General features: G+C 39.9%; 2 protein-coding genes across 5 annotated transcripts in view; one reads left to right on the top strand and one right to left on the bottom strand.

Moving 5' to 3' along the window:
- The window catches only part of LOC117227775 (uncharacterized), a 48940-nt gene that overhangs the window by 8679 nt on the left and 25430 nt on the right, over window positions 1-14831 (bottom strand). For 2 of the 3 annotated variants that reach the window (XM_076524100.1, XM_076524101.1), the window contains exons 2-6: window positions 2393-2511; window positions 2245-2319; window positions 2109-2151; window positions 501-605; window positions 310-428 (exon numbers count right to left, since the gene is read on the bottom strand). In XM_076524100.1, the coding sequence (XP_076380215.1) occupies window positions 310-428; window positions 501-605; window positions 2109-2151; window positions 2245-2252 (275 nt within the window). In that variant the 5' untranslated portion in view covers window positions 2253-2319; window positions 2393-2511. Of the gene's footprint in view, window positions 1-309; window positions 429-500; window positions 606-2108; window positions 2152-2244; window positions 2320-2392; window positions 2512-2603; window positions 3364-14831 lie in introns of those variants that run through there. The other variant, XM_033483285.2, reaches the window with a different exon arrangement.
- DAAM (disheveled-associated activator of morphogenesis-like protein) overlaps window positions 4608-14831 on the top strand; it is a 151120-nt gene continuing 140896 nt past the window's right edge. Inside the window, exon 1 of one of the 2 annotated variants that reach the window (XM_033483283.2) lies at window positions 4608-5276. The gene's annotated coding sequence lies outside the window, so the exon portion shown is untranslated. Of the gene's footprint in view, window positions 5277-9888; window positions 9908-14831 lie in introns of those variants that run through there. The other variant, XM_076524097.1, reaches the window with a different exon arrangement.

The following is a 14831-nucleotide window of genomic DNA, read 5'->3' as shown; positions in this document are numbered from 1 at the left end:
TCAAAAGCACCCGCCTCGCGAGGGGTTCGTTCGCACGTAGCGCCTCGAAGCGTTTCAATTTGTCTGTGACGAAAGTCCGGCGACAAGAAACGAGGAAGAAATAAAGCCGAGGCGGCGTTGCGCCTCGAACGCTCCGTATTCGAGGAGCGGTCGGAATCACGGTTGATCGTTCGGCCGGTGGCAGCCTAACTCGGCCGCGATGGTTTCCCTTAAAGGTGGCGGCCGCCTTGTTTTTTCTCCCCGTCGAAATCGGCGAGTATCCGCGTCCGCGAACCTCGAGGGGCCGCCATTTACGTCACGGGAACTTACGGTAAATCTTCCAATCTTGTAACCGCATACTCTCGTTGCCGTCTATCGAGCAGGTCGTAGCCGTTCTCGTTGTAAATCTCCAGAAAAGCCACTTCGACCGTGTACAGGTTCTCCGGCCGCTACGGCGTGATTTAAAGGGCGTGCACATATTCCATGGTGGTTCTCCAGCCAGACATGAGAGAGACACTAACCTTTTGAATGGCGTCGAACACGTATTGCAGGCATCTGGGTATGATGCCGCGGCTGTCGCTGTTTACTTGACTACCGACGATCGTGTGCGTCTTTCCGCTCGCCGTCTGCGGAATTTCAATGGACTCAGGAAGCGTCGGGTTTCGATTTTGGTTAGTTTGTTATGGCAGATTCGACGATTAACACGTTCCGTGCCATGTGTACCATCGATGGTACATGCTTACATGTTTCTTTAATGCGTTAACAAAATAGTTTGTAGCAAATATAGAACCGAAGAATTAATTCTACCGCAAGAATGGGTCATGATAAGTTTGTTTTATTATTACATACGATGATTAATAATTACATATAATATATCAAGTTTTAGTAAAATATCAAATGGCCAGCATGAAAAGTCGAGTAAAAACAACTCGGCATAGAACGTGTTAACGCGTCGACTGCCACGTTACAATCCTCTAAAGTCTCGCAGCTTCGGCCCTTTCGGCACCGAAGCGGCCCTTTGGTACTTTCAATGTGGCAAATCGCTTCCATAATTGTTTTCTTTAACTCAAAATAAAATGTTGCTCTTTTGACATTATGTTAATCGTCGATTCTATGTTAATTGTATAGATAATTGTTGCATGTGTTCAAAGATTTAAGTCGAAGTCTATGTCAATACAGTTATGTATACAATTGTTATCTATACAATTCTATGTTAATTGATAATAATTAATTAATAATTGTATATTATTATCTATACAATTAGCATAGAATCGTATAGATAATAATTGTACAGATAATTATATTGACATAGACTCTGACTTAAATCTTCGAACACATGCAAGCCTCACTTCCTGGCAAATTTAATTACAAATTTAATTATTAAGGTATTCTTTCAAAATTGTCTGGTTTAAAGAGTTCGACGAAACGCTTCTAAAACAGCGTTCAAAAAGAAATGTCTCCTCCGAAGATTGAAACAGCATAAAACGAACGGAGGCCGGAGAATAGTTTACTATTAATAATTGCATATTATTATCTATACAATTGTTACCTATGCAATTAACATAGAATTGTATAGATAATTGTATTGACATAGACTCTGACTTAAATCTTCGAACACATGCAAGCATCACTTCCTGGCAAATTGAATTACAAATTGAATTATTAAGGTACTCCTTCAAAATTGTCCGATTTAAAGAGTTCGATGAAACGCTTCTAAAATAGCGTTGAAAAAGAAATGTCTCCATCGAAGGTCGAAACAGCATAAAACGAACGGTGGCCGGAGAATAGTTTACTATTAATAATTGCATATTATTATCTATACAATTCTTATCTATACAATTATTACCTATGCAATTAACATAGAATCGTATAGATAATAATTGTACAGGTAATTGTATTGACATAGACTCTGACTTAAATCTTCGAACACATGCAAGCATCCCTTCCTTTCAAATTTAATTACAAATTTAATTATTAAGGTATTCCTTCAAAATTGTCCGATTTAAAGAGTTCGATGAAACGCTTCTAAAATAGCGTTGAAAAAGAAATGTCTCCATCGAAGGTCGAAACAGCGGTAAAACGAACGGAGGCCGTAGAATAGTTTACAGAAATCGATTCTACGGATTTACCTGGCCGTAAGCGAAAATGGTCCCGTTGTAGCCTTCGAGAGCGCTTTAATAAACGAAGTGGTGCACGTGAATGATCTGCCGATGGGGGCACGAGGTAGTATCGTAACTAATTAACGAACGGTACCGTTCCTTTTACCTTTCCATAACCGGCCTCGCCACGCTCTCGAAGATGTCCGCTTGCGTCGCGGATTCCTCGAACACTCGGAAGAAACTGAAAGTTTCGAATGCCCGGCTGAATGATAACAGGCATACCATGCCGATAGATCGTTGTGCCGATAACTCACGAGTAATTCCACGACTCCGGACGGTTGTCGGGGCCGTCCCGCGTTTTTTGCGCCGGCGAAACGAGGATCAAGAAATCCTCCTCGAGATCCTCTTTCGGACGATGATGGACGGCGTAGTTCTGGAAATGCGTCGCGATCGATGAACGATGATTATGTGGTATTTCTATATGTCGATGAAAAAATGAACGGAGTGCGAACGACGAAGTCGTACCACGACGGCCTTCCGGTTCTTTTCCGGTTTCAATCTCGCGTACACTTTGATCGCATTCTTGACCATTTCGTTCGTCTAACCTGTTCACCTACTATGCGGAGAACGTACGAACTTGCGATTAATAATCGACGACGACCGATCGATTATCGCCGCTTTCGAAATAAATGGTTCGTATTCCATCAGTGACACGAGATTTCTAAATTGCAAGTGGTAATTGCTCGGCCGAGCATCGGGGCCCAGGTGAAATCACCGCGATAATATTTACCGTATCCCATTTGCCAGTTGTATATGCACGCCGGCGATCGAAGTGAAGTAGGTAATTTATAATTACTGGTGCGTGACTAGTTTTTCGAGGCCCCTGATTCACGTGCGCGCTGATATTCGCGCGCGTCGACCGAATGCAGATCTCGATCCGGATGATCTTCTATATATACACAGATTCTCGGGTCTCTCTTTTCACGATTACCCGTATATTTCTGCTTCGGGTCTTTTAAAACGTGCCTTTTTTCCGAGTTATTTTCTCGACGTTCCGCGAGAATTGCAGCTGCACAGCCAGAAGAACTCTGTGTTGCCGGACCGTGAAAGCCGTAAAATATGTTGAAATTATAATTAAATTGTATGTATATACTGCAGATTGGATCGGACAACTTTTTATTCGAAGTCTACATATGAAATACGTTGCGTCCATCTGCGACAAATTATTTACATTTCGAAAAGTTCGTGAAACACGCGCGATAAATGTTTTCGATGTTACAGTGTCATAACGATGTTTTATCATTTGACAAATTGTTTCTTAAACGCCGCGTAGTAAATCGATTATTTTGAGTTCTTGAAAGAAAGTATACTCGTTCGGCTACTTTTGAAAAAGTTAGTTTATTTCGAATGGTGTGTATACTAACTGTATACATATATACAATATGTGCCAATTAAAGTATAAAATATATATACTGCTTTCTTATAATATAATTGACACTAGATTTACTGAGCACAAAAAACAGCTGTTTTATATCAGAGTTTATAAAAGTAACAGTATTAGAATTTATTATTAGAATTATAATTAGAATTTATTATAATTATTAGAATTTATTATTAGAAATTTATTCTGATTTTAAACAGGTGTTATTGTAAAATTTGCCGTAATTAACATATAAATGGAATAAATAACTCATAATAACTCATCTTTACGGTATGAATAATCGTAAATAAAAAAATCAGTGACCCGCCATTTTGACGGATTCCGTAAATCTAGCGTTGACAAAATGTGCCTAATAAAAAGACTGATCCAACTGCATTCTTCTCGAATTAAAGATAGAAATCACAATAACGAACGATACCCTCCCCCCTCCCACGTAAAAAGACACCGACCTCGTTTTCGTAAACGAATCCGCCTTGAACAACGAATCGCGCACCAAAAGCCACCGTTGAACCATTCCACGAAAATCCGAATGAAACATAAAACTTAACCCTTTGCACTCGAAGCCAAATTAACGTAAAATTTAATATAGTTTATCCGACCGACTGTATTTCCATTTTATATAACCTAATGCATTTTGTACATATGAAATTGTACAACAGTTATCCTTTCAACGGTTCTGCAAATAATAAAATTCGATTAATAAAATTATTTTGAAACGTGATATAACAATTTTTAATAGCGCCTTGGAATCGCCATTCGAGTGGAAAGGGTTAATATCTGACGATTTAACGATCCGCGGGTAGACGATGAAGAAATGCAATGAAAAAAAAAGGAAAGAAAAGAAAAGGAAAAAGAAACTGAAGGATCATAGAGAAAACGAATCTACATAGACATCGTAATCCCCGAGAATTTCCTCCCTCCCACCCTCCCTCCCGACGCGCATCTCGATAGCTCGAGCGGCGCGGCGCTCGGTTCGATTGATCGATCCACCCTCCGCGCGAGGAGGAAGAGCGGATGCGTAGGAGAGCGAGAGGTCGCGGTCGCCTAGGCGACGACGTCGTCGTCGTCGCGACGTCGGCGCAGTGCGTCGCCGTGTTGGGAGAGCCGCACCGGGTCGTCGGTCTGCACGATGGCAGGCCAGTGTCCCGACTTTTCTCGGCTTTCGCGTTGTTCCTCGTGCCATCGTCGCGTTCACCGACGTCACCCCGACGCCGTCGTCGCGGTCAGACGCTAGCGTCGCGGCGACGAGACCAAGAAAAACGGAAAGAGCCGCGAGCCGTCACGGGATGCCGATCGATCTTGGTGACCCGACGTCGCCGGTTTGATCGTTCGTCGCCGTCGCCGTCGTCGTCGTCGACGGTCAGCCGCGTCCCGCTCACTTTCCAGGCGACCCGCAACCTCCCTCCCCCGATCAGTGAATCGGTGACTTTCTATTTACTTGGATTTGGTGTCCTATCCCCGAAGTGACCAACGCCTACCGCGACCTTGCCACCGCTTCAACAGTGGATACCGTTCAATGGAGGAGCGTCGCGATCGCACAGGTTTCCTCGGGGATTAAAGATCGTCGTGGGTGCATCGAGCTGACAGGCTGATCGGGATCGGACCTGGACACTTGACAGGCGACATGCCCGCCAATCTAGGGAAGAACGCCGCGTGAGAAGCTGCCGGGACATGTGCCTTTTGGTCTTCTATTGATCGGCGCGTCCCGACGCGGCCACCGGGTCCTGACGTTTCGGGATCGTGGGCTACGACGCTCGGTAACGTATTCCACGAGAGCTTCTTCTACCGCATCTCGCCCGGCGAGAGACTCGTCGGTTCTCGCGTTTCCCGTCCCGGCTCGATCGATAGTCCTGATTCGAGTTCCGCCGTTCGCCTCCTCCTCGCGGACCCCTTGAAAATATTTCCTTTTTCATTGGGTCAATGCACTTCGCGTGACCCTGTCGCTCAGTACTTAACACGTTGACTTGCCCCTCTATCAAACGCGCGCCGGCTTATTTTCGGAGCGCGTGTGTATGTATATGCACTTTGATTTACGTGCTCGGCAAAACGTGCGTTTGCAACTTAGTGCGCGCGTATCGAGCAGGCCGAGACTTTATCGCGGGAATGAATATATTGGGTTTCTTTTCGTGTCTTTTCTTTTCTGGTCGAAGGTGCACGCTTCTTCTTTCGAACGCAGGGATTCTTGTTATTGTGCTTCCGGGCGGCGATTTCGTTGCGAGTTTCGTCCGTTTCGAATCGAAGAGAGCGACGAATCGGACGGATAGAACGTACGATTTAGCATTCTCTTTGAATGTTACTAAAGTAATAAGTAAATTCTCTCTAATTGACGCTCGGATTGTGCACAGAAATGGACAATTTGGGGAGAGGAGGGACGATTGTTCGAGCCTTGCGGCTCGTTTTCATAGTTACCGATTGTCAATAATTGTAAAATGGAGGCGCAAGATTCGAATAATCACATCTCTCTTTCCGAAATTTATGAACAAGCTAAGCGTCAATTAGGGAGAATTTACTGTAGTCAAATCGGTGTCGAAGAATGTTTGTTTCCTTGGAACGATATTAACGAATTGAAACGAATTTCCTTGAAACGAATTCAATCACATCGAAATCACAGTTTTGGCAAAAATAGAAGATTTCAATCACGCTTGGAAGAGGAAGTGTGCAACTTTGAAACGATATAAACTGCATCATAGTACAGTAATGTCTCTCTAATTGACACTTGGATTGTACACGAAAATGGACAATTTGGGGAGAGGAGATACGATTGTTTGAGCCTTGTGGCTCGTTTTTTTACGGTTATCGATCGTCAAGAACTGTAAAAGTGAGCTGCAATGCTCGAATAATCATATCTCCTCCAAAATTGTCCACTTTTGTGCACAATCTGAGCGTATGAAATGTCGGGTTTTTAAGTGAATATATATATATATATTATACTATAAAACTGCATATCTTTTTTCAAAAGTTGTTTATTTAATCGAAACATGCTTCATTTGCTTCAGTACACTTTTCTCAACGAGATTTTTCAGGGAAAAATTGTTGGGAAAAATCAGCAGACCGAAAATTTTCAAACCAACGCTGCACATTTTGATCGTTAACAGTATTCTCCCCAAACGCCTAATCTATATTGCGTGCAATTTTTGCAGCATTATTACCAAGTTTATACTCATCTAAAAAAATTGCACGAATATCGGTAAAATTCGTATCCTTACGAAATTCAAAACAAACAACAAAATGGAACACTTTTTCGAAAATCTTCATTATTAAAACGTGACTCTGACAATGGCAATGGCCATTACCATAAACGACCATAAACGAGTTTATACCAAAAACAAAAGCATAACGAAACCAGGGAGCCAAACGTCCACACGTAAACAAAATCCGACATTCCATACGCACCAACCAAATCAATTAAAAAAGAAACATAAACGATTCTACTCATATAGAAACCCAGGAGTTCGCGTAGAACGTCGAGCTCTGCGATTCAAAAACACAATTTACTAAGTTTCCTCGTTCTCGGAATCGATCTCGATAGACCGAGTCGCATCAGTTCGAGGCCGACGTTCATCAAACGCTACTCGGAGGCTCATCTCCTCGATAGGTGGCGATAAATCCTCGCCGTCTGCCTTTCGCGAGTCGAACACGTTGCACGATCCGAGTAGAAAAGGGTTGTCGCTCCTCCGTCTTATCGGCGAATCGAAGACATTATAGATCCCGACGGTCACGGTACGAGCCGACGATCAAGATCCAACGTAGGATCGAGGTGGTACACGGAATTCGAGAGAGGTCGAGTTGTCCGGACTCCTGGACGCGAACGCCGCAAAGGATTCCGACGAGCTAATGCCGGGGAATCGCTGGAATTACGTAACGATGATTGACGGTTTCCTAATTCGCAGCTGCAACGATCGCGCGCCGCGCCGCGCCGGTTCGATCGCCGCGGAACGAGCCGGTCGGTGTCCGGACGATGATGCTTTCAGGATCAGGGTCACGGGAAGATTCTATTTTCTCCGAGGGCATCCAAATATATATTCCTGCGGGCGCTAATAAGAGCCGCGGGAGTCACGTTCGAATGCATAATGCGCCGGTGACGTGACAGATTGTAGATGTTCTCTGCGACATGGGTGGGGGTGGGGTGCGGGGGGAATCTATGTCAATGACTACGAGGACTGGAATCGCCGCTCGGTGACCCCTGGGACCCGCGGTTATTATGCTCGTCCATTACATTGACACATATCGGATCTTTTTAATAATCTCAAGCTTACGCGATTCGCCTGTCTATTACTTTCAGCCTTAGCCGGTGAATTCAAGTGTTAGATCGTTCGATCGAGTCTACCAGCAGCGGATAACTTCTTGAATATTATGCCGATGTTTCTGCAACGTCGATATACTCCCGAGAAGAATTTCTTTCAGCATAGCTCTCTATGATCCTTCTCGGTCCTTTCTAATTCCCAACGTTATTTCCGCGTAAAAGTAACAGTGCTCGAGGTAACTTTTACATCTCGAGTCTCTCTCTCTCTCTTTTGCTGATCTGAAAATTTATTTATACAATAATGTCTCCCTAACTGACGCTCAAATTGTGCACAAAAATGGACAATTTGGGAAGAGAAGATACGATTGTTCATTGAGCCTTACGGTTCATTTTTATAGTTACGAATTGTCGACAACTATAAAAAACGAGCTGTATCTCCACTTCTCAAATTGTCCATTTTTCGGACAATCTGAGCGTCAGTTAGGGAGACGTTATTGTATTTTGGAGAATAAAATGTACGATTCTTGACATAACGCAGCATGGTCCATCTTTGCGCATGATCTAAGCGTCAATTAGGGAGACATTACTGTACGAATAAAAATAGAAATCTGAAAGTAGAAATTCTCTCTAATTGACGCTCAACGATCGGTAACTATAAAAACGAACCACAAAGTTACAGTAATGTCTCCCTAATTGACTCTCAGATTGTCCACAAAAATAGACAATATTGGAAGAGAAGATACGATTATTCGAGCCTTGCGACTCGTTTTTATAATTGTGGACAATTTATAAGTATAAAGATATTATTATTGTATAAAAATATTATTATTATATTATATTATAATTATTCAAGCCTTGCGGCTTATTTTTATATTCGTTTAATAATAATATATATTCGTTTTTTATGATTGTCGATTGTCAACAACTGTAAAATATCGAATAATCGTATCTCCTCTTCGCAAATTGTCCATCTTTGCACACAATTTGAGCGTCAATTAGGGAGACATTATCCGGTCAAATTGCATCATTGTGTTCGGTTTCGATGTTCAATTTATTACAGCATCAACATTTTCTCACACAAATGTAGACAGAAGTAGAAGCACAGAAGTTTCCTGCGAATCTTCGAATTGTTTTTACACGATCGATAATCGTTAAATTATTGCAATGTTAAATGGCAATGTACAGTAATGTCTCTCTAATTGACGCTCAGATTGTGCACAGCAATGGACAATTTGGAGAGAGGGAATGCGATTATTCGAGCCTTGCGCTCGTTTTTTATAATTGTTGACAATTCGTAACTATAACAATGAGCTGCGAGGATCGATTAATCGTATCTCCTCTTCGCAAATCGTCCATTTCTGTGGACAATCTGAGCGTCAATGAGAGAGACATTACTGTATTGCCCGAACGAGACCACGAGTCGCGAATTCGCGTTAACGCAGGGATTTCATTTGAAATCGTGATACGAATTCGATGAAAAAATTGCGACCTTGATCTCGGCGACGTGTTTCCGAACGATGCGATCACGTGTTCCGATGGATCACGCGATCCGCGAGGAGATCGCATCGACGAATTCGACCGAGCATTAAGATCTCCGATTTTCTCGAGGCAAGTCGGCCTTTCATCACGCGTGGCAACCCGACATTTACCGGGACGACGAATGGCCGGTGACCATTCATAAACAATCGAGGACCTCCTCCCAATTACTCAACGAGATTAATCGAAGGCACGTATCAAGTTCAAGCGGCGCGGCGCGGCGCGGCGCGGTGCGGCGCGGTGACTTAATCTGTGGCAAAAGGCAAAGGGAAGAAGCAAAGGTGTACGGAATCCCGATATCGTCGCGAATACGAATCGGAACGGTGCCTCGAGTCCAGGTTACCCGGAGAAAGTCGTAAATTTAGAACTCGAGAGCAGGATGATTTAAGCTGACGCTTAGCGAGGCCAGCGCCGACATCCGAGCAACGATTATAGTCGTTACATCAATCAGCCTGAACAAATGGACGTATAATCTCGGTAATAAGGATCGTTCTTAGGGCAAAATCGGGACTACACCGGGCGGCCTCGGGATCCCTGGTACCGCCACTTCCCGTGGATCGTCTTCGTCCGTTCAACCGTCAGGATAAGGATAAACGTGATTCAGGAAAGGTTATTATTTCTTTAATTTATTTATTTAACACGTTGAACGCCACGTCACCCATGTCTGGGTGACGACTGTTTCCGCAGTCTTCGTCCAATTTAAGCAGGATTGTGGAGGTAAAATTATATTAATTATGTTATATTAATATAATAATTTATTTTATATATAATAATATATATAATATTATAATATTATATATATTATATCATATTAATATATATTAATTTTATATATACTATAATATAATATTATATTATATTATATTATAATTAATATATTTATATTATATATTATAATTAATATACTATATATATAATTAATATATATATATAATATTATATTATATTATATTATAATTAATATAATATTAATTATATTATATTAATTATAATAATCCAATTATTAATTTTAATAATTGGAGGTAAATTTATAGTAATTTTATTTGTGACACAACTGTGACGAGCATAGACAATATAGGGTAACAATAAAGTATAAAGTAAATAAAAAGAAACATTAAAAGTATACTTGTACTAATAATAAAATGAAATAATAAAATATATATGTGTCTATACTATCCTTTACATTTAATAACAGTCATCGTTCTCTTTGGCAATGATTTATAGAGTTTTTCCTAGTTTTTTTGCTCTAATTACTCCCGCTCATCTTGAATATTCTACATTTTCTTTCACTCGGCAAATTGTCTGCCGTTTTCAGGACCGGTTGAAATCGCCGACCATTATTTCATCGACAATGATTTCACCGACACGATTTAATCAACACCGCGTTTCACCGACAGTATTCATTCATCACAATCATATCACCGACACGTTTAGATCGCCGACGATTATTTCAACGACACCGAGTTTTGCCGACAATGTTTGTATCTATGCCGTCGACCTCTACTCCGTACAGTGATTATGCTTGTGTTATGTTATATATACATTAAAAATATATATTATAAGTTTTATATTATATAAAATTTTATGTAATATAAAATTTATAATACATTATTTATTGTATAAAATTTTACGTATAATATAAAATTTATAATATATTAGTTATTATATAAAATTTTATTAAATTAAATTAAAAATTAAAATTCTCTCTCTCTCTCTCTCTCTCTATTAAAGGTATTTATTTGTTACTAATAATATGAACAAAATAAAATTATTATATAAATATAACAAATGGTTTACAATATCATTAGCGTTGCTGTTTCTTTTTCTATGAAATAACAATAACAATTAAACACTCAATTGTGTCGGTGAACGAATAGTGTCAGCGAAATGCGGTGTCGATGAAATAATTGTCGGTGAAGTAACAATAACCAGCCATTTTTATATAGGGCACGGTCAAAATTTTCCCAACAATTTTCTCGGGGAAAGTACTCTTTCATTACTTTCGCAGAACGTTCTGTTTATTTGTTCCTTAATCATTTCCATACACATTTTGCTATCCGTTTCTCCTATTGTTTTAACTTCCATTTGATCATATAGTAAATCCTCTCTAATTAACGCTCGGATTCTGCACAAAAATGAACAATTTCGGAAGAGGAGATACGATTTTATAATTTTTGATAATTGGTAATTATAAAAACGAGCCGCAAGGCTCGAATAATTACATCTCCTCTTCTCAAATTGTCCATTTTCGTGCACAGTTTGAGAGTCAATTAGGGAGAATTTATTGTAGTATCCGATACCGCAGCAGATCATCGCAGAAGATCAATCGACTGCACTTCCAAGACAAGTAGTCTGTGCTTTCTTTACAAATTCCGGGTGCTTTTTTCTGTAGAACGTGCGCATTCCTCGATCGTGATCCAAGAGCCGGAGAAGGTCGACAGCTCGTTCGAGGCGATTAAAAGCGCCCGCGAGAGCCGCCACGCGAAGACTAATCCGCGCCGTCTGGGAACCCCGTTCCGTTTAATTCGTCATGGTCAATTAAGAGCCAAGTAAAAGTTGCGCGGCTCGGCCGCGAGCTGCTAATTCGACAGAGGTCATCCGAGCGATCGCCGGCGATCGATTTGGAAACCGAGCCGCTTTGTGCGTTTAGGATATTCGAGTGGAAACGTCGATAGACCGTTTTCCGGCTTTCCGATAGCCGGGAAAAAACCGAAAGTAGGATTTTCTTCGTTGATACACGGTACGTTTAACCAATCATTTTGTTCGAGACATTCTGCAACGCCATCGTTTATGTAATGTACGTCCGCGAGGAGTTAATTATTTCCTTTATGACATAAAACGGCACATGCGAGTCGGTGTAATCCCAGTTTTTTATATCAAGGAGGAGACGAAGGATTATAGAAAAATGTCGAGTTGTATCCTGTCGTTAACAAATGCTATGGCAGGGGGCCATTTCTCTAGGTGCAAAGACGTTTTACAGCTTCCTAGAAGAAAATAGATTGCGTTTACGTTCGACGATGTTAAATTAAAAAATAAGTATTAAATTAAAAAAAAAGAACAAAGTGTTAACGAACTCCGAACTGTTTAACCAACATTATGTTTTGACGCCTGGCAATTCATTTTTGTAAAGTTTTGTCGAGACGATCGAAAAGGTTGATTCTGACAGAAATTTTATTTAGAATGTATGCTAGCTGAAAGTAGTAAATTCTCCGTAATTGACGCTCAGATTGGAAACAAAAGAGGACAATTTTTGAAGAGTTACTTTTGACATTAGTTTCTACATAATTACTAATATAAATTGAAAGAAAATACAGTAAATTCTCTACAATTGTCCCTCAGCTTGGAAACAAAAATTGACAGTTTGGGAAGAGTTACTTTTGATATTATTTTCTTCATAGTTAATAATATAAATTAAAAGAAAATACAGTAAATTCTCTACAATTGTCCCTCAGTTTCCAAACAAAAATGGACAATTTGAGAAGAGTAATTTTTGATATTACTTTCTTCTTAGTTAATAATATAAATTAAAAGAAAATACAGTAAATTCTCTACAATTGTCCCTCAGCTTGGAAACAAAAATTGACAGTTTGGGAAGAGTAACTTTTGATATTACTTTCTTCATAGTTACTAATATAAATTAAAAGAAAATACAGTAAATTCTCTACAATTGTCCCTCAGCTTGGAAACAAAAATGGACAATTTGGGAAGAGTTACTTTTGATATTATTTTCTTCATAGTTACTAATATAAATTAAAAGAAAATACAGTAAATTCTCTCCAATTGTCCCTCAGCTTGGAAACAAAAGAGGACAATTTGGGAAGAGTTACTTTTGATATTACTCTCTTCATAATTACTAATATAAATTAAAAGAAAATACAGTAAATTCTCTTCAATTGTCCCTCAGTTTCCAAACAAAAATGGACAATTTGAGAAGAGGAGATACGATTATTCGAGCTCTGCATCATATCTTCTCTTCCAAAATTGTCTATTTTTGTGCACAATCCGAGCGTCAATTACAGAGAAATTACTGTACACGCTGAGCGTAAAATTCGAAATGTGAAATTTTCTACGACTTCTCGGCATCCTTTTCACCTAACCCCGTTAATTTACCAATTTCATTTGAATCCGACTGTGTTTCGCATGTCACGTTTCCAACAATATAAATGACACGCGATGTCACTACTAACAAAACTCTTACACAATTTATTACACACTGGACACATTTTATCACGTATCATTATTCAATACGTGCCGATGATTTTCTTCACGCAATTCGCGTTTCCTGTTTCGCGGCAGGTCTTATTTTTATCTTACTAAACGAACAACTATCATCAGAAAATGATGGTGTTCTTACGAAACGCAATGATCTAACGAACACGCTGACGGATCTAAAACTGTATCATTGAATTTGCCGCAATTGAATCGCGTAATCGGATAGCGATTAGAGGAAGTGTTACAGCGGCACTCGGCGATGTAATAATTAAATCTGGGTGAACACGAAATCTTCGAATTAGACGGACGAGACGGGACCGTGGAGAAAAACGATCGATGATCGATCGTCGAAACTGGGCCGCGGAGCAAAAGAAACGCTACCGGGTGACTCTGAAGTGTAACGGGAGAATCCAGTTGAACGTGAAATAAGTTAATTGGATAATCGAGTAGCGATGGGAAGAGCGGAGCCAAGCACGCGTGACATGAAAGTGTTAATGAATCAAGTTACGTAACGCGGCACGGTGACCAGAAAGCCCGCGGAGCCTCTCAGACGAGTGGGTGGACAAGATAAGGAAGTTCCTGTCGGCGCTTTCTCTCCACCCGCCGACACTTTCGGTTCGAAAGGATGCCCGTGTCTTCATTATAGTGCACTAACCGCCGAGACAATGCGATTGTGTCTGCCGCGAAGGTGCGTTCCTGCGCGGTGTTCACTGGTTATCTGTGCTAGCCTCCGATCTAATTCGCTACTAGCCTTGCAATTTCATTTTTATGTGTCCCGGATCGATGTACGCTGCTATTTAATTATACTTTTGAAAATGAAGGAAAGCGAAGACAGGAATACTCAATTGCGAGTCAATGTGAAATAGATTGCTATCATTTACTAGGTATCGATATATATTAGTTTATAAAAAAGGTTATAATGATCAAGACTTCAATATTTAAATATTTGAATATTTGGGTATTTGAATATTTGCATATTTGCATATTTGAATATTTAAATATTTGAGTATTTGAGTATTTGAGTATTCGAGTATTTGAATATTTGAATATTTGAATATTTGAATATTTGAATATTTGAATATTTGAATATTTGAGTATTTGAGTATTTAAGTATTTGCATATTTGCATATTTGAATATGTGAATATGTGAGTATTTGAGTATTTGAGTATTTGAGTATTTGAGTAGTTGAATATTTGAGTATTTGAGTATTTGAATATTTGAATATTTGAATATGTGAGTATTTGAGTATTTGAGTATTTGAATATTTGAGTATTTGAATACTTGAATATTTGAGTACTTGAATATTTGAATATTTGAATA

The sequence above is a fragment of the Megalopta genalis genome, chromosome 8 (assembly GCF_051020955.1).
Source record: "Megalopta genalis isolate 19385.01 chromosome 8, iyMegGena1_principal, whole genome shotgun sequence".
NCBI classification, from domain to species: Eukaryota; Metazoa; Arthropoda; class Insecta; order Hymenoptera; family Halictidae; genus Megalopta; species Megalopta genalis.
Note: the sequence above shows the minus strand (reverse complement) of the source record. Positions and strands in the feature narration are given on the sequence as shown.